Below are 27879 nucleotides of genomic sequence, written 5' to 3'. Positions count from 1 at the left end.
TGCATGTTTTCTAAGGGCTCTACGGAATGGTTAGCCACTTCAAATGTCCTTGGTTAGAAGATACCATTTAGGAGGTTAACACTAATCTGAACATAATTTTGGAATATTCGTAGGCATGTAGGTCAGACCTGTGCAGAAAGGGGAAGCCTTCACACTCCTCACAGCCATCCAGTGAATTAGGTGTAAGTTATTTCACCTTTCTACCCAGATTGAAAGGTGCCAAACCCAGTGGTGTCCGGAAGTGAGCCAGGACTCATTCCCGAGGGCACCTACCACTGTGGGAATACCCCGATAGAGCTGAGAATCAAGTTTGTTTATTTTGGTCACTTAGTCGTGAACAAAGAGGTTGAACAAGGGAAAAAGTCTTTGAAGCACTCAGTGACTGAGTGGCTGAATTCTACAGTTGCGACTTGAACCCCAGGTGTTTACTAAGTGGACAATAGGCTTGTCCTTCATCTCAGCCCCATGGGGGAAGGAAAAAGGGATGCGAGAGAAATGGTGATTACTTTAGCTGAAGATAAGGACCAGATGCAGCTGGCATTGAGCAAACAATGAGATTGGCTGTTTCCTACATTGTCCTTTTATAGGGTGTAACTTTGTGTCTGAAATGATAGGAATATTTTTGTGGTGTTGTAGAACATTCCTGTTATATTTTTGTACCTGTTTGATTTAGCCTGGAGATAAATGATTCCATCCTCTTAAGCCCTTCATTTAAAATATTGATTCTATCTGTATCGCAAAACGGCTGACAGTTTGAACCAAAAAATACCAGCGTATGCAAAATGCAAAATGCCCTTTTCACCAACCCCCGCAAAACCAGTGCTTGAGGCTCTAAAGGGCTGCAGTTTAGATGGCACATAAAGCCACCTTTTTTTTTTTTTTTGAGATGGAGTCTTGCTCTGTTGCCCAGGCTGGAGTGCAGTGGTGCCATCTTGGCTCACTGCAACCTCCACCTCCCAGGTTCAAGCAGTTCTCCCTGGGCCTCCCGAGTAGCTAGGACTACAGGCATGCACCACCACACCAGGCTAATTTTTGTATTTTTAGTAAAGACGGGGTTTCACCATGTTGGCCAGGCTGGTTGCAAACTCCTGACCTCAGGTGATCTGCCTGCCTCGGCCTCCTAAAGTGCTGGTATTACAGGCGTAACCCACCACGCCTGGCCAGAGCCACCCTTTTCTTCCTGATGGGGTGAGGGTGGGAATTAGTCCCACCTGTGGGGTGCTCAGCTGGCCTCCAGATCTGAGTGAAGGGAGAGAGCAGGAGTGGCTCCCAGGACCTGCACTGCCAAGGCCTAAAGCTGCCATCTTGCCTGTGTGTGCGAGATCACGTGACCCTCTTACCCACTGTGGGGCGGTTCCCACTTGATCATAAAGAAACTGAAATGCAGAGAGGTTGTGTGTCCCGAATTCTCAGGCCATCTCTTACCTGGGACTCTGCAGGCCCACCCCCACTTGATTTCCTAGATGGCGTTGGGCATCCTCAGGGACGTGACCGAGAGGTGTGCCCACCGTGCTGTCTTTCACTCCTCGTCCCACCCACCCACTCAGGCCTCCCCAGACGCACAGGTTTTCCCTGGCTGATGTAACCTTGTCACCCGGCATTAGCACGGGGACTGTTGCCATAGAGACCCAATGCTTCCCACTGAACTTAGAAAAGATGCTCCTCCCCTTGGGTGGGCCAAGGCCTCTCCCCTCCCCTTTGTCATCCAGTGGTCAACAGGTGTAAGAGGTAGACATGCTGTATACGAGGCTCCAAGGACACAGAACACACCAGCCTTGACCTCTGCCTTCACACTTTAGCTGGGGCCGGGGAACGGGCCACACAAGCAGACCAAAAACGAGCATGAGTGGCCGATGGAACAGCTGTGAACTGTGCTAAACCCAAGGAGAGGCACCGAGTCAGGGCTGAGATGAAGAAGCCGGCCTGGGGGTCAGGAGGGTCCCCCAGAGGGTGATGCTTCTTGAAGCTGGAGCCCCAAGAGGGCTTCCTTCCAGGAGGATCAGGCCCTGAGGTGGGAAAGAGCTTGCCACGGTCCAGGTCTGACACAGACTTCCCTGGTAAGCCTCCACAAAGGTCTGTCATCCAGGCCAGAGGCAGCGACTGCTGTGGATGGAGGCAATGGGCCTGCCTTGGCCGCCCTGTAATCCATTCCCCGTGCCCTGCACACCTGTAGGGAAACTCAGTTCAGAGCATGGAGGTGAAGGAGCCGGTAGAGGAAGTTAAATCCCAGCCAGGTCTCACCTGACTGCGGGAACAGCCACCAGATCCTCCCCCAACCCCTTGTGCAGCAGATCGAGCCTGCTGAAGTTGCAAGAACATGGTCACGTGGTGCTCACAGTCCTTCACTGGCTTCCCGCACCCTTGGGCAAGTCTGAGCCCTGTGACAGCGACCAGGCCCTCACGCCCCACTGATGCCTCCAGCCCCACCCACTCCCCTTCCTGCTCAGTTGCACTAATTTCAAGGCATTCTCACTGGCCACAGGACCTTTGCATGAGATGTTCTCACTGCTGGAAATACCCCGAAACTCCCCACTGGGGCTGATGGCTTTTCACCAGTCACCCTTTTAAGCCCATCTCAGGGAGTTCCTTCAGGAAGCCTTTAGGATCCTGCCTCCCCTTAGGCCTGGGTTTGGGGCCCCTCTTGTGGGCACAGCTCTCCTCCAAGCCTGGATCCTTGTCTGCTGCCTGCTCCTCTTACTACCTGGTCAGCTCCTGGCGAGGGAATAGCGAATCTTAACTCCTTTCTACTTTCAGGATCCATATAGTGCTCAAATGCCCATTGAATGAGTGGTTTCCCTAATTGCCCTTGCGTTACAATCCCCTTTATAAACGGAACATCTCCTTTTCTAGTCACTGCTGAGGAGAGGGAATCTGTTTCCTCTCGGGGACAGGGAGAGAGGGGATCCCTTTGGGGGACTGGGCATTACCAAGCCACTATACATTGCTGCCCTGGGTCTGAGGGAGTGGGGAACCGAGGTAGGTGGTGTGATGGGTGCCTTGACATGAATTGCCTGGTGGGGCGGGGGGAGGAAAGGACATGGCAGAATGAGTTTTGTCTGGCAACGCACCATCAGCATGCAGAACCCTTTACCCTAGCCCAGACACCGAGGTACACCGAAGCAGCACCTCCTCTTCCTCCTCCGGGTCTCCCCCACCTCCTCCTTCCCAATTCCATTCTGCCTTTGATTTTTTTTTTTTAACCCACATGGGTTCTCCATTCTGCTTCAGAGTTACTGTAGCTGTGCATTTTCATCCTGAGTTATTCCCAGCAACACATGAGCACTGTGGAGGTGGAGGGAAGTGTTGGGTTTGGAAGAGGGAGGAGGATGGGAAGACCATCCCATGACTTCAGTTGTATGTGGGTACCATGTGTAGGAGAGCCGCATAGATGGGACAGAAGGGCTGCTGCTAATAACCGCAGCAGGTGTGCTCAGGCTGGCCTGCGAGGAAGACTTCCCCAACCGTGAGTCACTTAGAGTGGATGCCCTTGGGCTGCATCCTTCCAATTCTGAGGTCCCGTTCCCTCAGTTGCCAAATGGGATGATGCCTCATGTAGATGTTGTGAGGATTACATGGGTAATATCTGGGAAAGCTCTCCATAAGCAGATCCGAGTCTTATCTTGGCTGGGAGTGCTGCCCATGCCAGGGCCATATTGTTAAATGGTCCTTGTTATTAACTTGTTGATAAGGGGTGGCTGTATTAGGCCATTCTCAGGGTGCTATGAAGAAATACCTGAGACTGAATAATTTGTAAAGAAAAGAGGTTTAATTCACAGTTCCGCATGGCTGGGGAGACCTCAGGAAACTCACAATCATGGCGGAAGGGGAAGAAAGGCACCTTCTTCACAGAGCAGCAGGAAGGAGAAGTGCAAGCAGGAGAAATGCCAGACGTTTATAAAACCATCAGATCTGGTGAGACTCACTGTCACAAGAACAGCATGCAGGACCCGCCCCCATGATCCCGTCACCTCCCATGAGGTTCCTCCCCAACACGTGGGGATTACAATTCAAGATGAGATTTGGGTGGGGACACAGAACCAGACCATATCACTGACTCCTGACTAGCATTTCTTTCCTGCCTTCCCTCCCTCCTTCCCTCCACAGATCACAATGATTCACCTGTGCCAGGACTTTTCAAATCCCAGTAATCACAGCAACTCAAAGAGGCCAGACAGAATGCTCGTAAATCAAAAACAAACAGTTAAGAGGGAGCCGGCCGCTTCCCAGTATCTTCATGAAGCAGCTGGCCCAGGCCAGGGGTTGCATGTGAATTCATTTTGAAATGACCTGGGAGGCAAAATTACTTTCAACATAACTTTAAGCAGAGAAAGTTCCATTCTGCTTCATCAGCATGATGTAGCAATTAAAATGTCGGTTTTCCTCCTCTTTGAGCACTATCCTTGAATAATTGACGGCTACACACACCAGAGGCTGCAAGGCTGTGCTGAAATAAAATGATTTTCATTAGGAGTAGGTGTGGAGCTTCAGGCTACACCTGCGGAATCGGCCCTCATTCTTACTGGCCTCATCTTCATGCCAGCCAAGACCTCTTCCTCCAAGACCTGTTTGGTGCCCAAAGAACAGTTGGTGGAAGTGATGTATGTGGTGCCACTTTATCCTCCAGGCCTCTGTTGCTTCTGTAAAATGCAGACAGTTAGAGTCTTCCTTGGAAAGCTCTCGGCCTGGCTGTCAATGAATTTCTGTTGATGATATCTCGATAAAAGTTACCAAGCCTCAGGAACCTCCCTTAGGGCCAGGCACCAGGCGAGGTGCATTATTCACATGATCTCATTTATTTCACGCTGTATGACAGCCTTTCAAAGTAGGTATTTCTATGTCCATTTCTACAAGAAAACTAGAGCTAGGAGAAATTAAGCAATTCCTCTAAGACTGTGCAGTTAGCTAGAAGTAAATTTAGGGTGTCAGAGCCCCAAATCCATCAATCTGATTCTAAAACTTGGGCTGTCTCATGCACATTATCTCCCTTTATTTTTCTGCAGAAACTTGTTTTTCAGAAACTAAATCAGTAATAAAGGAAGGTTGGAGAGAGTGATGATTAAAATCTGAAGAATAAGAACAACTTTTGTTAGAAAGCTATATACAGGTGGGGTGCAGTGGCTCTCACCTGTAATCCCAGCACTTTGGGAGGCCGAGGCAGGCCAGTCTCTTGAGGTCAGAAGCTCGAGACCAGCCTGGCCAGAGATAGGCAAAACCCTGTCTCTACTAAAAATACAACAATTAGCTGGGCGTGGTGGTGGGCATCTGGTAATCCCACTACTCAGGAGGCTGAGGCAGGAGAATCGCTTGAACCCGGGAGTTGGAGGTTTCAGTGAGCTGAGATTGTGCCACTGCCCTCCAGCCTGGGCAACAGAGACTCCATCTCAAAAAAAAAAAAAAAAAAAAAAAAAAAAAAAAAAGAAAAATCGATATACAGATGCAATAGAAGCAAATTTTGTCTCCTACAAATCTCTGCATATAGTTAGCGTACCTTAGGTTACTACATAGAATTGTAAGCCATAGCTCTTTAAAAATATGTGTGTGTACACACATGCAGTCATGCTTCACTTAATGACAGGCATACATTCTGAGAAATGCATGTTAGGTAATTTTGTTGTGCAGACATCATGGAATTTATTTTACAAACCTACATGGCACAGCCTCCTACAAACCTATACTATATGGCATAGCCTATGGCTCCTAGACTACAAACCTGTGCAGCATGTGACTAGTGAATACAGTACAATAGGCAAGTGTAACATAATGGTAAGTATTTGTGCATCCAAACATATCTAAACATAGAAAAGGTATGGGAAAAATACAGTATTATAACTATATGGGACCACCATCCTATATGCAGTTATTGTTGACTGAAACATTCTGGGGTGTGTGTGTGTGTGTGTGTGTGTGTATGTATTCAAAGGGCTGCATTCGTCAAAAATTGTGAGGTTTTATCCTATATGTGAAATTATCTAAATAAGCCCCTTCAGATTTAGTCCATAGTCACCACAGAGTTACTGCATAGGGAATGCTTAATGAAAATTGCTTTTTCCTAGGTGGAATTTTTCAGGCCCCAAGTGGTGAAAACGTTTTACTTACAAAACCGCTTCAACTTACCAGAAAATGAAAGCCAGAAAGCCGTAGCCAGGACCCTGTATTAGAAACTCCACGTGTCTTTGCATCTCCTCCCTGCCCTTATGTGCCCTTTCTCTTCAGATCAGTATTTACCGAATGTGCCAGATTTGTAAGAACTTGCATTCTGCCCCACACTCCCAGGGAAAGCATGGCGTCTGCAGGGGAGGGAGGAGCCCCGTGTGATGGCGTGGCAGGAACAGGAGGGGCTGTTCTCTGCTGTCTAGGGGGAGTGTTGGAGTGCCTTTTGTTTTTAATTGTTTTATATATAAACATATTTATACATCGATGTATTTGTAATATCTGTATTTTTAAATGCATATATGTGTATGTGTGTGTGTGCCTGTGTATGTATGTGTGTGTACATGTATGTATGTGTATATATATGTATATATATACATGCTTCCTTCCTTGTACAGAGAAGTACCCCAGACTGGCAGACGGTGCTTTTAATTTGTATGTATAAATATGCATATTTTAATTTTAAAACATGTTGATGTATACATTTATACGATATATATATCTAAACATACACATTTATGTGTGTGTGTACATCTCTAGTTAAGACTCGGCTTGTGCCCCGAGTGTGTGAAACTCCCCAGACCGACACGGGTTCTGTGCTGCGCGGGTTCTGGCGAGCAAGGACGCGACTGCGCCCCCCGAGGGCTGTTCTTTGGTCTGGTGTGGAGATGCAGGCTGCACCTTGCACTCCGGATGTCGGGGCCGTTCGTTCCCGTGGTGTCCGGGAGGAGCCGCGCTCCCACACACAGCAGGAGAGCTGGCTGTTTTGGAGCAAAGGGGGATACAAAAGCTGCGGGAGCCAGCACTGTCGGGTGGTTGCAGCAGCTTCTGGAAGGTTGGAGGGGAAGACGGTAGCACTGGAGGCAGCGGGGGCACTCGGGCAGGGACGCAAGGATTGGAAATGCAGCCGTTCTGGTGTTGAGTCAGGGTGTGGCGGCCGTGCTAAGGAACGCTCCACCTGGCTTTGGGTTTCAGGTCCCACCCGAAAGATGCCCCCCAGCGCCAGTGCCGTGGACTTCTTCCAGCTCTTTGTCCCAGACAACGTCCTCAAGAACATGGTGGTGCAGACAAACATGTACGCCAAGAAGTTCCAGGAGCGGTTTGGGAGCGACGGAGCCTGGGTGGAGGTGACGCTGACGGAGATGAAGGCGTTCCTGGGCTACATGATCTCCACCAGCATCTCCCACTGCGAGTCCGTCCTCAGCATCTGGAGCGGCGGCTTCTACAGCAACCGCAGCCTCGCCCTGGTCATGAGCCAGGCCCGCTTCGAGAAGATCCTCAAGTACTTCCACGTCGTGGCCTTCCGCTCCAGCCAGACCACGCACGGGCTCTACAAGGTCCAGCCCTTCCTCGACTCACTGCAGAACAGCTTCGACGCTGCCTTCAGGCCTTCCCAAACCCAGGTGAGGCCCGCGCAGGAGGTAAGAGCTCGGCCAGGTGTCCTCGCTCTCTCGGCCTAGCCTTGTCTGTCGGCAGGGCTTTGGGGTGTCCTGCCTGCCCTGAGTTCACTTCAAGGTCACCTCTGCTATTCTTCCATTCCATTAATCCACATAATCCAAACGAGATCGAAGGGGAATAGTAATAATAGCTCCAGCCCTCAGAGAAGTCAGAATTCAGTGTTTTGCTCTGAGAGGCAATCTTCCTCCTCTTTTCTCCCTATCCTTCATTTAATTATACTTTCCAAATGATGTTTTGCTCAGGTGAATATTAATTTTATTGTCATATTCTCTGAGAATGGCCTCACCTGTTGGCGATGAAAGGCGGCTAGAAGCGTCCTGGGTGGCAGAGGGAGTGAGCCTGGAATTAGAACCATTCTTCAGACTATCAGGGGTTACTTATGGCCACACACAGCAGAGCCAGAGTCTTTGGATGAGGGTTTGGCAGAGTTCCGGGCATCACTGGTCTGATTCCCTAATACTCTCCCCAACCAATTCCAGAAAAAAAGGGTCTGCCTACTCTCAGCTCCTGAGCCCCCCCCTTCCTTCCGCTGGTATCCACTTGCACCTGGGACAATAGCACCTGGCCCTGGGGAGACAGAACTCCAGAATCTTCCTCAAAAATTGCCCTGCTGGTCTAGCAAACCGATGAGATGGCTAATTTCCAGAGATGTCTGTAACCCGAACCAGGAAGTTCTTGGCCCATGTGGGCCCCATTCCCTTTGATTTGGTCTGTGTGGCAGCAGAAGTTAAGTTCAATTTTATGTATATGTTTAAAGACCCATCGCACATCTCTCTCTCCTGTGCTGCTTCTGAGGCTCTTCTAAATAAACCTCCAATTCTTGTTGGCATTCTCCTGTAGGTCCTCTCTCTCTCTATAGCGTGCCTTTCCCGCACACAGCTAAATATCACAGGGTTTTGTGGGGAAGGTAGTGCCCTATTTCATGTCTGCTGGAGCCTTCCATTCTCTCTGGATCATTCTCCCCACTGTCTGGTGAACGTGTTAGGCTCGTTACGATTTCTGAGTGTTTGCAGCATGCCTTCTGGCCCCTGGAACGCCTTGCCTTCTTCTCTCTGCTTTGCAAATGCATCCACTCTCCAGGGCCAGTGTAAGGCCCACAGTCCCATGTGGATTCCCTGTTATCTGAATTCCCCCCAGTAATTGATGGGGCAGCCAGATGCCACTGTGCCTCATCCTCCAGTGTGTCATTTACCTTCCTAACAAGAAGTGGAGACTTGCGAGGACATGAGCTCTGCCCTATAACAGGCCCTGTGATAGGCCCAAGGACGGGCCCGAGCACATTATCTTTTCTTTCACTGAATACTTGCTTGGTTGAAAATGAAGCAAATGAGAGACAGTTGCCTGGATGCAAGAGAAAAATAACATTCAGACCATGCTGGGGTCAAACATTTGGAGAGGTGCTGCAGAAGGCTCTGTGCACGCTGTGCCTAAGTATCTGTCAAGAGGTATCTGTAATGGAAGTCCAGGGTGAGTGCCTGGCCTCTCTGACACACTGCAGTGGCCACTAGGAATTCTGAGATTTGTGGGCCCGCCTCTCTGCAGCTCCCAGTGTAGATAATGATACTACCCTCCTATAGATAAGAAGGGTCAGGATCAGAGAGGCAAAGTAACTTAGTTAAGGTCACAGAGCTGCTCAAAGGCAGAGGCTGATTTTGAGCTCCAATCGGATGAGCCCTCAAGCTCATGCTGTCTTCTGTGAGAGCCTCCGCTTTTTCCCTCCTGGCAGGTGCTACATGAACCCCTGATCGATGAGGATCCTGTATTCATTGCCACGTGCACAGAGCGGGAGCTGCGAAAGAGGAAAAAGCGGAAATTCAGCCTCTGGGTCAGACAGTGTTCTTCCACTGGCTTCATCATCCAGGTGAGCCCTGGGCTGAGTCCGAGGAGGGTCGGTGAAGAGGGTTGGTGAAGTAAATCGGGGGAACTTGGGCTTATCTGGTACCCAAGAACGTACTCACATACCCTTTTCACTGTGTGTCCAAGTCCACCCAGATGCTCCTGCAGAGGCCAGGGCTGGGCTGCTCCCTCCTCCCTGAGGCAGCGGGTAGCCGTCCCTGGAGAGGCTGCTGCCACACCTGACCCCATTCCCTGCACATTCTTCCTGCAGACTCAAGCCCATCTGGGTAAATGACTCATCAAGGCTCAGTCCCTAGCAATGTTGGCTAGAAGTGTCACCCAAACAGTGGGTCATATGAGGTGACTACCATCTCCCTGGAGGCTGTCCCTCAAGACTTATGGACTTGTGGCTTTGAAACTTAAGGCTGTCCCAGGAGGCCTCCCCACTCCCACCAGGTATCTGCCCAACCTTCCTGTTTCCAGGATGCCTTCTTCAGAGACCACCACCAACAGCCTGCTGGTGAAACTGAATAGCCTTCCCCAGGAGCATGTGCCCGAGTCATCGGCCCTGGGAACCAGCGTGGCCAACATGGGTGCATGTTTTACAAGAGGTGCCTGAGCTCTGCTTTTTATGATGATACTCCCAGGAAAAGCATCCGAGGTTGAGCTGCCAGGAGCAGTAGGGTACACAAAGGGAGATGGTGGGGACAGATAAACACCAGAATGTGGTGCCTAGGTGATGCCTCCCTGCCTAGTTTTTCATCCGTGCTGCGCAGTGACACCTTCTCTCATCAGACAGGCAGACCAGCCCTGTGGTGACAGCTGACCGCACGCTCACTCGCTGCCCTCGCTTGACCGCATCTCCAGGCCCCAAGGCACAGGGTTTTTGCACTTCCATCTTTCCCTGAACTAGAGCAGGATCGTAGGAAGATTCCAGCGAACATCTCCTCCCCACATCCACTCCAGAACCACAGTGGGGAAAGTGTACTTGCTCCAGGAAAATGTCTTCCCTCCAAAGCACCATCTTGGCTCCGTCTGCGGGTCTGAGGGACCTTCAGTTTGAGTTGGGGCCAGGATCTCAAGCCAGACTCTGGGGCTCTGCTTGCGCATAGGCATTGTTTGGGGTCTCGCCAGACTGGACCTATCCCAGAGCAGAATTCCCTCACTCCTGGAGGTGCAGCCTCAGCTCCTTGTCCGCTGACATTCTCCAGAGTCCTCTGCCATCTCTGTAGCGCCTTTTGTGATGATACGCCCATAGGGTACAGGTGCATCGGATTCATTTTGTATAAACTTTCCAAAGGGACATTCATTCATTCTTTCAGTAAATATTTACTGGGCACCTGCTACCTGCACACGTTGTGCCAGGCATTGGGATATGCAGACATGGTCCTGCCATCCTTGAGGTCTGCCTAGGTAGCTTTTTTGTTTGGTTTGGTTTGGTTTGGTGTTTTTGTTTGTTTGTTTGTTTGTTTGAGACCAGGTCTCACTCTGTCACCCAGACTGAAGTAAGGCAGCATGATCATAGTTTACTTCGCCCTCAACCTCCCAGGTTCAAGTGATCCGGTCACCTCAACCTCTCATGTAGCTGGGACCATGGACGTGTGACACCATTCCTGACTGATTTATTTTTATTTTCATTTTGGTAGAGATGGAGTCTCACTGTGTTGCCCAGGCTGATCTTAAACTCCTGGGCTCCAGTGGTCATCCTGCCTCAGCCTCCCACAATGCTGGGATTGCAGGCAAGAGCTCCCATATCGGCCCTGTGTGGCTTTGGAACAAATGTTTACATGCAGATCCTGTGTGCATCTGGCACCACTTCTTTCTCCTTCTACAGTTAGTGAGGAGCTAGAAATCACATCTGTCACCAGAAAAGGCCACAGATCTCTCTCTCTCAGTTCAGATTCGTTCCCAATTTTATAGAATCTATCAAACCCACATCTAAAATGTAAGAAGTTTGGGTTGGTACCTTGAAGTTTCCTTTCATTTCTAAAACTCTTGATTCTAGGAGGTTTTGCAGCAGTGTGAAGGTTTGTTTTTAGAAGCCAGAATTGAAGCTGACAACTCCCAGTCAAAAGCAGTGTCGCTTCCACCATTGCCAGGGGCAGCCCTCAAAACGTGCTCAGAAGTGCAGAGCCAAGGAGGCAATTAATTACCTGGCAGTTTCAGGCTGTGCTGTGACAGGACTGGCATGAGAACTTTCTCAGCCCCCGCAGTCCCTCTCTTTGTTCCTAGGTCCAGCTGAAGGTGCCTGTGGCGGGTACAGAGCAGGGAAAGGACATCTCTGCCCGTGAGGAGCCAGGAGATGCAGAGGAGGAGCCACATGGCCTGGGGACAGTTGTTTTCATAGTGTCCTGCCCCTTTTCGTGGTTCTCCAGGTGCTAATCTTGGTTTGACAGCTTTTGAAGGTCAGCAGCCTGGGCAAGCACAGCCCTGGGGCAGAACAATACCTTACACCGTCAGAGCTTTCACACCTGCAGTTCCCTGATCCTCCCCACAGCCTTGTAAGACAGAGAGAGCAGGCAGTATTGATCCCATTTCTTACATGAGGTGACTTTGGCTCACAGGGCTTACCTGCCAGGCAGCTGGTCAGCACAGAGCTGGCTTCTCCCATGGGCCTCGACCTGCCTCTTCCCTCATCCATCCCCAAGGCATCCACGGCCCCTGCTCTTGCATTTACCTCCCACGTGAACTAGCTGCTCAGTCATTGCTCTGGAACATGGAGTTGTCATCTAGAAACTCAAGGGATGGAATTAGGTAACCAGTGAGGTCCCTTCTATTGCCATTCTATGATTCTCTTCTTTGTAAATGTCATATGTGAGGTTCTATACACAGGCCATTTTCTTCATTGTAGTTCCTCAGATGCATTGAGCTCTCCTGAATGACTTAGCGGAGAAGCTCAGTTGCAGCTGGCCATGTTAAGGGTCAGCTCCCACTGTGCTGTGCTGTGCTGTGCTGTGCTGTGCTGCTAGTGCAGCACCTGCCCCACGCCCTCCTGTTTCTGAGGTTGGCTTTGGCCTGTAGGATGCAGGCAGCTGTGGTACATGAAAAGATTGGAAGGGGCAAGTGCATACCTCTCCTTTTTTGGCTTCTCTGCCCTGGCCATGAGAAAATGACCAGGATGGATCACCTGGGTCCTGAAAACCTGGGAGCTTAGTAAATGTTTATTACATGGCTTATCGATTTTGTGGTTGTTTGAGACCCACTGTAATTGACCCAGGAGCCTTATCAGTTAGGTCTGCACAGCTGACCAGATAACTTTCTTCCAGCCACCATCTAATGTGGACCAAGATGAAGTGTTGAAGGGGTGGTGGGTGTCCAGATGTGTTCCAGGAGAGCCCAAATGATGCATAGACGTTGTTGCCCCAGCTTTATAGTTTCATCCTGCCAAGACCCTGAGCCTTTGACTGGCTCGACTGCATTCTTCTGACAGGCGGGGCAACTGCGGGATGAGCTCCACTTCAAAGATTCTAGATGAAGGGGTGAGTGAGAAAAAGGAGTTCCAGATTGGCCAGTGGTCCCAGAAAAGGTCCGTGGGAAAGCTGAATGGGAACTCAGTACAGCCAGCTCAGATCATCAGGGCCTCAGGCATGGTCAGTTGATCCCCACAAGGGCATTTGGATGAGAAGGAAGAAACTAACAGTTGGGCAAAAATAATAATAATGGTGATGGTGTTTAGAAGAGCTCTAATAGATTAGTATATTTTTATAGGTGTAATGCTCTTGAATTCATTTGAAGGGAAGTCTTTGATGAAAGTGGTTAAAGATCTTAAATAATTTAACTAAGAGAATATAGGGAGGCATGTGGTAGGATAGAAGTGAGAGGAAGAGATTAAGTTAACTATAGTTCTGAAAATTAAGGTGCTAATGGCCTGCATTGCTGAGAACGCAGGAAGCAAACAGTAAGAGGTTTTGAGGAGAAATAAGTAATCAGATGAGAAACAGACACAGCTTTACTGCAGAGTGTGAGTGACACCACCCGTGAATGCCATCCCGCTCTGAAACCTGGTCTTGCTTATCTGTCCTCACGTTCCTCTTCCTAGTCTTCTTCCAGCAATCTCTGAAAAAAGGCACTGGTTCGGATGGGCGGGCTTCATCTCCCACTTGACATTTGTAGGGCTGTCCTGCAGAACTGCTTATCTCAAAAGTCTTTGGATCCAAAATGTGCGTTTTGGTGTTTCACCGAGCACCCAGCACTTGGAAAGGAGTCAGTGGGCGAAGATGCTAACCTGCAGTGCTCCAGGCCAATGGAAACTGTCAAATGAGGCCATTCACATTGCTCTGAGAAGTAGATTACTGCACGTGGATCTTCGGGTCTTTGGTAATTTGGTCAACTTTAATAAGAGGAATGGTGAGAAATGAAATATATGTTGTGAGGGATAAAAAGAGAGGCATGGTTCTGTTATCAACAAGCATAGCTTTTTGTGGTGGTAAAATGCAGATAACATAAAATTTTCCATTTTCACCATTGTTAAGTGTGTGACTCAGTGGCACTAACTACATTCAGTGTTGTGCAGCTGTCACCATCATCCTCTCTAGAACTTTTCCATCATTGCAGCAGATGAGGGCACATCTCTTAGCTGCATAGCGCACTGATACCTGGAAGTGGTGGATCTCCCATGAGCCCAGGTGCCTTCCAGATTCCCTGTCAGTGCTTTGGGAGCTCGGAGGAGGGGCCGTGGTCTAGTTGCAAGCTCTACTCTGTCTCCCGTGAAGCTCGTCTCACTTCCCCGGGTCAGACTGGCCACGATCTCCCGCTCTCCCAGGACTGCGCGTGGGGCTCCCAGGGAGGGACAGATGAATGGCTGGGACAGCGCATGTGCTTCCTGGCCCTCAGCCCTGTCACCGTCTGTCTGTATTCCATGCAGGGGCAGTACTTGCGGTCACTGACTTGTAGCGTTGTTGAGCCAGTCTGTCCTCCGGCGTCTCTGTGGGGTGCAGGGATGCCTGGGAGTGCCTGTTCTTTACTTCCTGCCTGAGCCGGCTTTCTAGCTTTACCCCTTGATATCAGCCAGGCTTGGGGATGTGATGGTCACTTTGATGTCTCAACTTGGCTGGACCATGGTACCCAGCTATTTGGTCAAATAGTAGTCTAGATGTTGCTGGGAAGGTGTGCTGTTTAGATGAGATTAAAATTTAAATGGGTGGCTTTTGAGGAAAACACATTAGCCTCCATAATGTGGGTGGGCCTCAGCCAATCAGCTGAAGCCCTTAAGAAAGTGATTGCTGGCCGGGTGCTGTGGCTCACGCCTGTAATCCCAGTACTTTGGGAGGCCAAGGTGGGTGGATCACCTGAGGTCAGAGTTCAAGACCAGCCTGACCAACATGGTGAAACTCAGTCTCTACTAAAAATACAAAAAAATTAGCTGTGTGTGGTGCCGCATGCCTGTAATCCTAGCTACTTGGGAGGCTGACACAGCAGAATCGCTTGAACCTGGGAGGCGGCGGTTGCAGTGAGCCGAGATCGCACCACTGCACTCCAGCCTGGGCAACAAGAGTGAAAATCCATCTCAAAAAAAAAAAAAGAGAGAGAGAAAGAAAGAAAAAAGAAAAGAAAATGAAAATGATTGCTGTACCCCGAGAAAAAGGGAATTCTGCCAGCAGAGGGCCTTCGGGCTTCAGCAGCACCTTGTCCCTGAGTACCCAGCCTGCTGGGCTTCCCTGATTTTTGGACTTGTCAGCCTCTGATTTGCATGAGCCAGTCCTTAAAATAAATACCTCTGCCTCTTCCTCCCACTCTCCCACCCTCCCACCTTCCATACATAATTGTATTTATATACACACTACTGCTTCTGTGTCTCTGGAGAATCCTGGCTACTACAGGGGGCTTTCTCTGGCGCACCTGGTTTATTCAGGCCTGTTTGCTTCTCTGATTCTCACTGCTGTTGACCACCTGGGAGTCTGAACTAGAGGGCCAGGGCAATACTTTCTTCAGTCTTGCTTTTTTTAGCTAATAATCTCTATTTATTTTTATTATTTATTTATCGGTAAGAGTTGGACAAGTCCCTGTTTTCAAGAAGTTTTACAATAAAGAGATGGGAAGATAAGACTTGTACCAATGCAAATCTAGGCCTGGACTGTTTGGTTAACCACACCACCATAGACTGAGCTTCGTGCTTGGCCCCTCAGAACTAGAGATAGGGGGAGCCCTCACTGCCTCTCCAGTAGGAGAGATGGACACGTTAAAAATACTCATCGAAATAGAGTGACAAATGCAGTACTGGAGGTGTGTCTGTACATCGCAGGGCTACAGGAAGGCCCCTGTAGGGGTAAGAAACACCCCCAGAGGCGTATGCGGCAGGGTGTGTGGTGTGCAAAGGAGAGAGCAGCTATGAGCTTTTGCCACAGGTCGAGCACCAAGACACCCAACGTTTTAATAGCAGCACTTAAGACAAGAATAAGCAGGCAGGGAATTATTTATAAGGTAGGGCTCAGGAAATCTTGAGATATGCTTGCTCCTTGGGTGCAGAATGCTGGGTATATATGAGGCCACAGCCAATGCCTTCTTTTTTGCCTTTCCCACTGCTGTTTACCCAGGCTGGCTTTCCCACTGCTGGTTACCCACTGCTAGATACCATGGTGCACTTAAGACAGCATACGGAAGCTCCTCGACTTATAATGGGGTTACGTCCCTGTGATAAACCCCTAGTAAGTTGAAAATGTCTTGTCAGGTTAAGCACAGTGACTCACACTTGTAGTCTCAGCACTTTGGGAGGCCAAGGTAGGCAGATCACTTGAGTCCAGGAGTTCAAGACCAGCCTGGGCAACATGGCGAAACTTTGTCTCCACAAAAAATATAAAAATTAGCTGAGTGTGGTGGCACACACCTGTAGACCCAGCTACTTGGGTGGCTGAGGAGGAAGGATCCCTTGAGCCTGGGAGATCAAGGCTGCAATAAGCCATGATTGCACCACTGCACTCCAGCCTGGGTGTCACAACAAAACCCTATCTCAAAAAAAAAAGAAAATGTCTTAAGTCAAAAATGCATTTAAAGCTGGGTGCAGTGGCAAGTTCCTGTAGTACCAGTAATGTGGGAGGCTGAGGGAGGAGACTGCTTGAGGCCAGGGGTTTGAGACCAGCCTGGACAACATAATGAGACTCCACTTCTAGAAAAAAAAAAAAAAAAAAAAATGCATTTAATATAACTAACCTACCAAACAGCATAGTTTAGCCTCGTCTACCTTAAACATGCCCAGAACACTTACATTATCCTGCAGCTGGGCAAAATTAACACAAAAGCCTCTTTTATAATAAAGTGTTGAATATTTCATGGTTGTTTACCCTCACGATCACCTGGCTGACGGGGAGCTGCAGCTACTGCCACCACCCAGCATCGCCACGCAGCATTGCACAGCATATCACTAGCCGAGGAAAAGGTCAACATTTGAAGGAATTTCTACTGAATGCCTATTGCTTTCACATGATCATGAAGTCAAAAAATCTTAAGTCAAACCAGTGTAAATTAGAGACTGTCTGTATTTATTCTGTGTCACAGGCCTCCTAAGGACTGACCTAGACGTCAAAACACCCTCCAGCCCTACCCTGTTTGCAGAGGGGGTGCAAGCATGGGAGCTAGCCAAGGTTCCCTTCCTCTCCCCTCATCTGCAGGCTCCCCTGTGAGCCAAGGAGATGAAAAAGGAGAGGTTTATACGATGATGAATCTTCCAGTGTAGGGAAAAGCCACCTAATTGGGCAATTGGAGTTCCTCGATCCAAGATGTTGTGGCTGCTCATCCTGGAAGGCTGTGCCCTGTCTGTGGGTGGAAAGAAAACCCTCCAGCAGTTCTCTGCAGAGGCTGCTGTTCAGGCTTCACAATGTCAAAAAGATCGAGGATCCAGCAGGAAAAACTGGCCGACAGGTTAATGTTCTGTCGACCTTTAGTGATTAATGCAGCCCCAAGATTCTTTGGAGCAGGGAAAAAAAATGGTCCACTATTTTCTTTTAATGGTATAATCTGAAAGAGCAGATTTATCCTGTTTGCACGTGTTGGGCCAGGCACCTGCCTCTGCAGCATGAGACCAATGTTCCTATTGGGATGTTGACAGATGGACAGACACCGAGGAGGGGCTGAAGAGCAGATGCCTGGGAGGTGTCCGGAGTGGTGTCCTGAGTGGGGCTTGGAGGGACATAAGGAGGTGTCATCTGAAGGAAGACAGGACAGACTGTCTTCAGAGGACTGGGTGGCTGCCATGTCAAGGAGGCAATTCTGGATGACAGCCCTGCTCAGTGGAGGCAGGGATTCAGGTTCACGCTGGGCATTGACATACTCCGGAAGTAGATGGGCTTTAGAAGCCAGAATTCGAGATGGAACCCCCAAGCAAAAGGACCCCTGCTTCCTACCCCCTGCACACATCATGGAATCTGTCCAGGCAGAGCCCTCATGACATCTGTGAGGGACACTCTGAATGAGATCCGTGCGCCCCGTGTTGCTAAGCTAGCTGACCTGGAAGCCCCTTTCCTTCCTCAGTCTCATCTGTGGATTCTGGCAGCTGCTTCTGGCGTTCAGGAAAGAATAACGAACATCTACAGAGTGTGTGTTGTGGGCCAGGCTCTGTGCTTAAACACTTCACATGCACTATTCATTTTTCCTCCACAAGGGCCTCATGAGGCAAGTAATGTCACTGCCACTGTTTCTCGGTAAGGAAACTGAGGCACAGAGAAATTTGCTACTTTGCCTAAAATTACATCTGTAAAGCAGTAGACCTGGGATTAAACCCAGCCATTCTGACCTTAGATCCCACTTTCTTTTTTTTTATTTATTTATTTATTTTTTTTTGGAGACGGAGTCTCGCTCTGTCGCCCAGGCTGGAGTGCAGTGGCCGGATCTCAGCTCACTGCAAGCTCCGCCTCCCGGGTCTACGCCATTCTCCTGCCTCAGCCTCCCGAGTAGCTGGGAGATCCCACTTTCTTAACCAACAGGCTATGTTGACTCCCCCAAGGGAGAACTTTTCCTGATTTAGACAAAAAGCAAAGTATCTTTTATCCAGCTTGATTGTTGATAGGATAGTGGTCTAGCATCCATGTCACTGATTTCCCTTGTTTTGAGACATACTATATATGTTGAAAGAATTTAAGGAAGGTGAGCTAAAGTGTTTTTTTGCTTATTTGACTCAATCTTTGTACATACTAAGTGAAATATTTTGCTCTTGACCGATAACTAATTGAATTGGCTCTAAAAGTGAGGGCCACCGTGGAATTAATTGGTTAGAGTGAATTTTGCTTGTGGATTCAGAAGCTGGGCAGGGCAGGACACGTGTCCATTTGTTTAATTGTGCAGTGAGGAGGATGCTGGCATGAGATCCTATCCAGGTTGGATGCAGTAAGTTGAGGATGGGATTGGCTGAGGTAGAAGACATCACTGTGGACCTCTTTGTGTCCTTGAGCAAGTAGCTGAGAACTACCTTCTTTCTCCATCTTTTGAATGAAGTTAATCCACCCATACCTCTTTACTGTATAGGACTTCAAAGATGACAATGAAGTATTTATTAAGTGCCCAGGTAAGTGCACCAGTTACTGAGTGGATCAGATTCAGCCCTCTCCTTAAAGAACTTAGAATCTTCAGCTGCACGGACATGAGTGTGTACAGAGAGCCCACATGCTGATACATGTTCCTCCTCCAACCTGTCATTTTGAAAGAACCACCTCAGGCTTTGAGCTTTGGGATGAGATGAAGGCAAGGCTCCCACAGGGGTCAGCGGTGCTGAAGGTGCAGCCAGAGAGGAGAAGGACCATGAACAGACTCAGCACATGAGCTCTTCCTGGGCATGGTCACGGTGAGAGGCATGAGAGAGAAACTGGGCAATGAGAGATGAAAGTCATCAGTATGGTGATGACTTAGAGACTTTGCTGGAAACCCCAGCTAATACACGAAGATGGCACAAGCAGCATTGTCCAGCAGGACTCTCTGCAGTGATGGAAATGTTTCATATCTGTGCTCTCTGTGATGGCAGTTCCTAGCCTCGTGTGACTGTTGACTATCTGCATTGTGACCAGTGTGGCCACAGGACTGAATTTTTCATTTTAGTTAATTTAAATGTAAATGAAAACAGCCATATGTGGCTGAAGGCAGCCACACTGGGAGCACAGTTACAGAGCTTTGCTATATTAAAAAATCACTTCTATGTGCACAGTTTTCACTTAAAGACAACGGCCTTGCAAGGTGCATATGGCGGTGTTGTCCTTACAGATAAGGAAAGCAAGGCTCAGAGCAATTAAGTAACTTGCCCCAAAACCCACAAGCCAGTGAATGACAGCCTGTGCCCATGTATCCCAGAACTCACCCTCCCTGCCTCAGTTCCTCTCATGACAAGTGACTGTCACTTACAATTCACAGCTCTCTCAAGTGGCTGTCCCGTACAGATGTCCCAGGTGACAGCCGCACACACCCCCGATCTCATTCTGCATCTTCAGTGAGTGCAGATCATGCACTGCTGTGCTGTTTCCCCACAGCTGTTTCCCCACAGCTGAATTACTTACACCTTCATGGCTCCTTGCACACTAGCGATAAAAGACTCAAGGAAGGGATCACCAGTCCCCACAATGTGATACCCTTCCCCCAGATCTGCTCTTCACTGAGGAAACTGATTCGCTTCTGTGCTGAAAGAGAAGTAGGGTCATTCATTGGTCAAGACTAGTATAGCTGAACTAGGCTTTCTTCAGTTCTTTGTGTTGGAGAGGCAGGAGGGTGCCCCCCGATCCCAGCGACAGCTTAGTGGAACTATCAGCTGGGGAGTCAGCAGCTACTGCCACTAGCCTTACTGTTCTTTTGAGAAGTTGAGGGAAAAGATGAACTGGATCCTGCCTCTGGAGGGGGCATTTCAGGAGAGCTAAGATAAATGCCATGTACTGTATGTGTCCCCCAGGGTGTTAACTGCTATAATCCATATTTCCTAAGATCCTTTTTGTTGTAATGTCAGTATAAAGTATGCAACATTGGGAATACTAGTCTGGGGCAAAGTATAATGCCATATAGTAATAAACTTTCATGCCTACTTTCCTAAATATATGCATTTAAAAATTAATAAATCATAGGAGCAAAACAAAACTTTTTAGGAAAAGTGAAAAGCTTGGCAACCACCAAATGGTACATTTTCCTGCCCTAGAGATACTTGTCAAACAGTCTTGTGGCTCAGAAGTGTCTGTGGCTGGCTGCATTTTGCCCAGTGATAGGAAGTCATCTATGTCTACACATTTGGTGGAACCATATTAGTATGGTAATGCCTTCTCTAGAAATGTCTAGGGAGATATCTGACTTTTTGAAAAGCAGACCAGGAAGTAGTCACACATCTAAGTGAATGGTATTTCCTTCCGTGTTGTGTCTGGGGAGCTCTTGTAGAAAGTACCCAACCCAGTGTCTGAATACATGTGTGGGTTCCCAGTGATTCTGCTGTTTCTCAGATTACTGGCAGGATTCCTTAGGATAGTCTCTTAAACCTGGATGCAATCATTAGCATAGCTTGTATAGCTTAAGCATTTGTAGCAATAGGGCATGGATGGGATAAGACTTCGTTGGAGGTTGCTCATCCAACTAAGGGAAACAAGTTACTGCCTTTGACCACGGACGTTATTGTGTCAAAGCAAACCAGGATCAGTCGGGTACCGGACCTGCCTAACTGTCAGACCCAGCAGGACCTCTTGGACTGAGCCTTTTCCTGGCCAGATTTTGACTACCTTGCCAACAGTTTTTTTCTAAATCATGCCCTCAACTGAGACTTTCAAGGTTACCATCTTTTGTATTTATTTAAATGAAGGTCCTACTTTATGTTCACTTTTAGAAACTCATTATTTTATAGCAATGAGTGCCACACATTTGGGACTCTCTTTGGACTCTCAATGGTGCCACTTTTTGGCTGTATCCTTCTTCCAGATTTCCTAATAAGAAATCTTTGACCTTTGGCTCAGCGCCTGTCTCCTTTGCCTCAGTGCCTTTGGCTCAGTGCCTGTCCCCTTCTCCTGTGACATCCCAGTTGAGTGTCTGCTTCTTCAGAAGAGACTGGCTGGAGTCTGGAAAAATGGCAGTTTTCAGAGATGCATGTGTAGACACGAGGCTGAGTAATTTCAAGACAGTCCTGCAACAGTGCTGCCTTCCGTATTCTACCCAGGAGTTGTAAAATCTCAGCTGCACATCACTGGCATTTGGGAAAATATGTTAATTCCAAGACAGCAAGAGGCTGACCTGATTCTCAGAGTCATCATCATCTCCAGGTGTGGAAATGATGAATAACCATTCACTCAGACCCTACAGATACTGCAAATTCCAAATACTCCTATGCTTGAGTAATCCTGATAAGGAAGTTATTTTATAATTATTTTTAGTGGGTCTTTTTCTGATTTGGTTTGTATTACATATTTAACATCAAAAATGTTAAAAGTCCAGCATAGCTGTCATTCTGATAAATACTTTTTATACAGAAATAGCTGTTTGAGTGTATAGTCAACATATCTGTATAAACACACACATCTGTATAAAAACACACTTGCACTGTTTTGTAATCTGGCTACTTTACTTGCAGTGATACTGTGAACATTTTCTATGTTATTAAATATTTTTTCTACATGACAATTTTTTAAAGTGTACCACATTCCATTATACCTACATATATAATTTTAATCAGTTCCTTTTCATGTAAGATAATTAGGTCATTGTTAACTTGTTTTTACCATTATAAAAAACCCTGAAATGGACACGGTATTTTATATATAAATCCTTTTAACACATTTCTGATTGTTACCTTGGATTGAATTCCTGAAAGTGAAACTCATGAGTAAAATAGCATGAATATTTTTAAGGTTTTTACAAGATTTATTTTTAAATTAACAAATAAAAATGGTATATCTTTATTGTGTACAATGTACTTTGAAATATGTAGGCACTGAAATGGCCAAATCGAGCCAATTAACATATACATCACATCAGATAGTTACCATTTTTTGTGGTGAGAACACTTAAAATCAACTGTCTTGGCAATTTCCAAGAATATGTTGTTATTAACTGTAGTCACTATGTGATACCATAGATCTCTTGAACTTATTCCTTCTATCTAACAGATTTTGAATTCTTTGATCAATACCTCCCCACTCCCACTTCCATCCCCCAGCCCCTGGTAATCACCATTCCACTCTCTCCTATTAGTTCAACTTGAAGTTCACATGTAAGTGGGATCATACAGTATTTCTCTTCCTGTGCTTGGCTGATTTCACTTAGCTTAATGTCCTCCAGGTCCGTGTCGTTGCAAATGGCAAGATTTCCTCCTTTTTAAAGGCTGAATAGTATTTCACCTTGTGTATATGCCACGCTTCCTTTATCCACTTATCCACTGATGGACACTTGTGTTTCCATATCTTGGCAATTGTGAATAACACAGCAGTGAACGTGGGAGTGCAGGTATCTCTTAGAGCATCCTGATTTCAGTTCCTTTGGGTGTGTACCCAGAAGTAAGATTACTGGATCCTATGGTTTTTCTATTTTTGACTTTTTGAGGAACTTCCATACTGTTTTCCATAACAGCCATACTTCAAGGTCTTTGATTCATGGGCAAAATTTCCCTCCAGAAAATTTACACATATTTATACCAAGTCCCCACAGTGCTCATTTCCCCCACATCCTCACTGACGCTGAGTGTTTGGACGGGGAAGATGTTCACTGTTGGTCTTCATGAAAGTACATTGAATCAGTCTGTTTTCCAGGGAGTAAAACTGACGTCATCTCCGCTCTGCTGGTTTCAATAAGGTGGGGAAGCAGTCCATTTCTCAGCTATCACGTTGTAGTTCTTCAGATGCATAGAAGTGCCTGGTGTGGAAGCAGTGTGCCCCAGTGTGTTAGAACTCTAAGATACTCACAGGCTTCCTGCCCTTGGTGTGCACACACTTCCCCATTATTCGCTCAAACACTAATGTGGGTGTTGATGAGAGGGAATTTGGATTTTGCAAATGTGTTATGGTCCTAAATCTGTTAACAAGAAATTATCCTGCATGGGCCCAACCTAACCAAGTAAGCCCTGAAAAGGAACCAGGCTCTTCCTAACAGAAAGCACAAGAGGGATACAGCTTCAGGAAGAGTCCCCATTGCTGGCTTGCTTTTTTTTTTTTTTTTTTTTTTTTTGAGACGGAGTTTCACTCTTGTCGCCTAGGCTGGAGTGCAATGGCACGATCTTGGCTCACTGCAACCTCCGCCTCCTGGGTTCAAGTGATTCTCCTGCCTCAGCCTTCCACGTAACTGGGATTACAGGCGCCTGCCACCACACCTGGCTACTTTTTTGCATTTTTAATAGAGACAGGATTTCAACATGTTGGTCAGGCTGGTTTCGAACTCCTGACCTCAGGTGATCACGTGCCTCAGCCTCCCAAAGTGCTGGGATTACAGGTGTGAGCCACCATGCCTGGCCAATCATTGCTGGCTTTGACAATGGAAAAGGTCATGTGGCAAGGACTACCTGTTGCCCCCGGGGAGCTGAGAGCAGTCCTTGGCTGATGGCCAGCAGGGACACAGGACCTCAGTCCTGCAGCCATAAGGAAACAACCTGAATGCAGATCCCAAGCACCAGATGAGAACCCACCAGTCAACATTTTGATTGCAGCCTTGTGCTGCCCTGAGCAGAAAAGCCAGCCATGCCCTGCTCAGACCTCCAGCCTACAGAACTATGAGCTCATAAATGGACGCTGTTGAAGCCACTGAGTTTGTGGTCATTTGTGATGCAGCAATTAAAACAACAATACACAGCATTTAAAAATTTGAGTGTAGATATCTGTATAGAAACCACAGGCAACATGTAGCTGTGTGTGTTAACGTATAAATAATCTGTGGCGGGCTCAGATCCATCGAACTTCTCAAGCAGTTCTGGTTTGCAGTGACTTACTGTCATCCAACACCACATTTTCTGTTGTGTTGTGTTTGTTTGTTTGTTTAAGATATTCTCTCTAAGTCACATTTCTTGCACCTGTACTGGAGGATTTTTTGAACATGCTCTTCTTCAATCCATTAACTTTCCTGCCTCTACCACTTTGATGATGTTCATGGAAGCAGCATGAAACAACGATTAAAAATTGCTCGCACACATCCTCTTTGTTGGCCCTGGACTCTTGGGCAAATGTTTAGCCCTCAGTCCTGTCTCCTCTGCACCGTGAGGGGAATCAGCCTCTTCTGCCTGCCTGATGGGGGTCACTGTAAAGAACAAATTAATCAGTCATTATGAACATACCTTGTGAATTAAAAAGCTGTATTCAAATGGAAAGTACACAGATACGTGTATTCCTAACAGGTGAGATTGCCTTTAACTTTATTTATAGTGAATTTAAGTCATTCCTGTGTTTGAAAGCTGGGGAATGTGTTTGCACAGTCCCATTACCCGCAGCTGCTTGTTCTTTTCCTCCTCCGCCTTGACCTTTCCAAACTGAAGCATCTGGCGCTGAGTCACCAGTCGTCAAGGCCATGGGGTGTGCTTGGGGGTGACCTGGAGCCCCTGTGAGCTAAAAAGATGATGGGGGCTTTTCCACGGGCTCCCAGCCTGATGACTGAGACCCGTGAGACCCATGCTTGCTGAATACTCAGGCTCCCAGCCTGACACTGCTGTGAGCATGCTAACCTCTGTCTGTTTCTATTAAAGATTTACGTCCACCTGAAGGAAGGCGGGGGCCCAGATGGCCTGGATGCGCTGAAGAATAAGCCCCAGCTCCACAGCATGGTGGCCAGGAGCCTGTGCCGGAACGCGGCAGGCAAGAACTACATCATCTTCACCGGGCCCAGCATCACCAGCCTGACCCTGTTTGAGGAGTTTGAGAAGCAAGGTAAGTCAAGTGGGGAGCTAGTGGGGATGTGGCCCTGCCTCACCCAGGAAAGTAGTGGAAGAGGTTCAGGTGGGGGTACAGATGCGTGGTGGCAAGCACAGACCACAGGATGCCAGGTGATGAGGCCCTTCCTTGAGGGAACAGATGCATCTCAGCCACCCTGTGTGCTGGACCCCGCTGGGCACTAGAGATTGCAAGGTGTGTGAGCCACGGGCTCAAGGTCTAGAAGACGTGTCTAGACCTTGCGCCAAGCTCTGCCCGGTCTTTGGGGCATTTCTTTGTATGTCCCCTGTTGGAAATCCGCAGCCATCAAAAGCCTGTGTCCCCTGGGCACAGCTCCTAGTAAGGCTCTAGGAAGTCTCTGGAACTCACCCATCCTCTATAATGTGGCCCCTTCCCAGGAGACAGACAAGAATTGTGTGAAGACAGGGAACAGTACAGTGAGCCTCAGAAAAGTCTTAGGTACTCTGGGTGCTCAGGTGCTTGGTGCATGTGTGGCAAAGACTAGGCAACCCTTCCATGGCTCTGGAGGAAATAGGGGCTATAGAAAAAGAAGATCTGGACCAATTCAGGGAGCCCCATGGCAAGCTGCCTTGGCCTTCACTTTGTCCTGCCTTTGGGGATTTAGATCTGGTCGACTCAGGAGAAACACAAAAAGTGCCAGCTCCCCTGCAGCAGCCACTAGACTAGAATTACAAACCTTTTGCTCAGCAGCAGTCAGACATCTGGCCTTAAAACTAGACCCTCTTAAGTAACGAGATGTAGACAGCTGACATCCTGGATCCCTGGCAGCTGCAGTGAGGCCGCAGCCCTGGACTTCACTTTTTGCTGGCCTCAGCTGCATCTTACTCATCTGCAAAGCCCAGGGCTCAATAGTTATTTGTTGGAAGAATCAAGGGTAGAGAGATCAGACGATGTGAAGTGGGGCTCTGAAAGTAAAGCGAGAGAAAATTGGGTACCTGAAGCACAGTACCCAGCTGCTTTGGAAGAATGGTGGGTTCTCTGTTCGAGCTCAGAGTGAGAACTGGGACTGCCATCTCTCCTGCCGACTTGTGCAAGGCTGAGTGCAGGTACTGTGAGTGTGATGTTTATGTGTGTTCCAGGGCCTGTTCCCTGCCTCACACCATCAACCTGGACTGAAAGTAGAGGGGATATATGTGTGTGTGTGTGTATGTATGTCTGTGTGTGTGTGTCTGTGTCTTTGTGTATGTCTGTGTGTCTGTGTATGCATCTGTGTGTGTCTGTCTGTATGTGTGTGTCTGTTGGTGTGTGTGTGTATGTCTATGTGTGTCTTTGTGTCTGTGTGCATCTGCGTGTCTGTGTGTGTGTGTGTTCATGTGTGCATCTGTGTGTTTGTGTCTGTGTGGCTGTGGCTGTGTGTGCGTCTGTGTGCATTTGTGTCTGTGTGTGTGTCTGTGTCTGTGTGTGTACCTGTGTGTGTGTCTGTGTCCATGTGTGCATCTGTGTTTGTGTCTGTGTGTGTCTGTATGTGTGTGTGCATCCGTGTATTTGTATCTGTGTGTGTGTGTACCTGTGTCTGTCTGTCTGTATCTGTGTCTGTGTTTGTGTCTGTGTGTGTCTGTGTTTGTGTCTCTGTGTGTGTGTACCTGTGTGTATGTGTCTGTGTGTCTGTATCTGTGTGTGTATGTATATGTCTGTGTCTGTGTGTGCATCTGTGTTTGTGTCTATATCTGTGTACCTGTGTCTGTATCTGTGTGTGTCTGTGTGTGTCTATGTCTGTGTGTGAGTCTGTGTTTGTGTCTGTGTGTGTCTGTGTTTGTGTCTGGGTATGTGTATATGTACCTGTATGTATGTGTCTGTGTGTGTCTGTATCTGTGTGTGTGTGTGTCTGTATGTGTGTGCATCTCTGTGTCTGCGTGTGTGTCTGTGTGTGTACCTGTGTGTGTGTGTCTGTGTCGAGTGGGGTGGATGCCGTGCAGACAAGGTGGAGTGGGGATGCCGGAGGACTATCCCGGGCCATCAATATGATTCCCAAAGAGCTGGGTGTGCTGCTCCTGTGGTTCTGAGAAGGGGATGCGTCTTGGCTCAGAGAATTAGGAGGAGGATGGGAAAGAATCTTCTAGCTGAAAGAAAATATTTAGATATGGAATTTGGATTTTTTTCAAGAGAAGATTAGGTAAGAGATAAAAAAGATCTCCTTGCCTATTTTTAGAAGGGTCTAAACTGACTGAGCTCTTCACCAGGGCATCATCATGTACCTCCTCCGCCGTGACTGAGGGCAGTGTCCTCCAGCGTATCCGCAGGGAAGGTCACTAGTGGCTGCACCCTGCCTCCTCAGGACACAAATCGCATTGGTCGGGGCCAGTGTCCCCCCACCCTGGGAGACTCTCACAGGCAGCCAAGGTTGAGGAGAAGAATCGGAGCTGAGAGTCTGGTTGTCCCTCCTAGAGTCACACAGACCGTTATAAAATAAAAGCCAGAAAGGACATTCCTAGAATAATTTCTGTGTTTATAAAGGGATGGAGTCATGGAAACTTGGGTGCTGCTGGGATATTCTTCTTTCCCTCTTACGAACATGCAGCTTCTCTTTGGCTGGTGGTGTAGACTGAGCCCCAGATGGGTGATTTCGGACACCCTTACCCTTGTTCATGTCATCCTCCTCCCTGTTTTTAAGAACAGATTCTCCTTTTTACAT

At 48.0% G+C, this 27879-nt stretch overlaps 1 protein-coding gene across 2 annotated transcripts in view; it reads left to right on the top strand.

The window, feature by feature from the left end:
• Nucleotides 1–27879, top strand: part of PGBD5 (piggyBac transposable element derived 5) — a 101672-nt gene that overhangs the window by 60206 nt on the left and 13587 nt on the right. For both annotated transcript variants that reach the window (XM_050769243.1, XM_050769253.1), the window contains exons 2-4: nucleotides 7126–7553; nucleotides 9335–9469; nucleotides 25043–25223. In XM_050769243.1, the coding sequence (XP_050625200.1) occupies nucleotides 7126–7553; nucleotides 9335–9469; nucleotides 25043–25223 (744 nt within the window). The remainder of the gene's footprint in view (nucleotides 1–7125; nucleotides 7554–9334; nucleotides 9470–25042; nucleotides 25224–27879) is intronic.

This window comes from Macaca thibetana, chromosome 1, assembly GCF_024542745.1.
Source record: "Macaca thibetana thibetana isolate TM-01 chromosome 1, ASM2454274v1, whole genome shotgun sequence".
Taxonomy (NCBI): domain Eukaryota; kingdom Metazoa; phylum Chordata; class Mammalia; order Primates; family Cercopithecidae; genus Macaca; species Macaca thibetana.
This window is presented reverse-complemented; position numbering and strand designations above follow the sequence as displayed.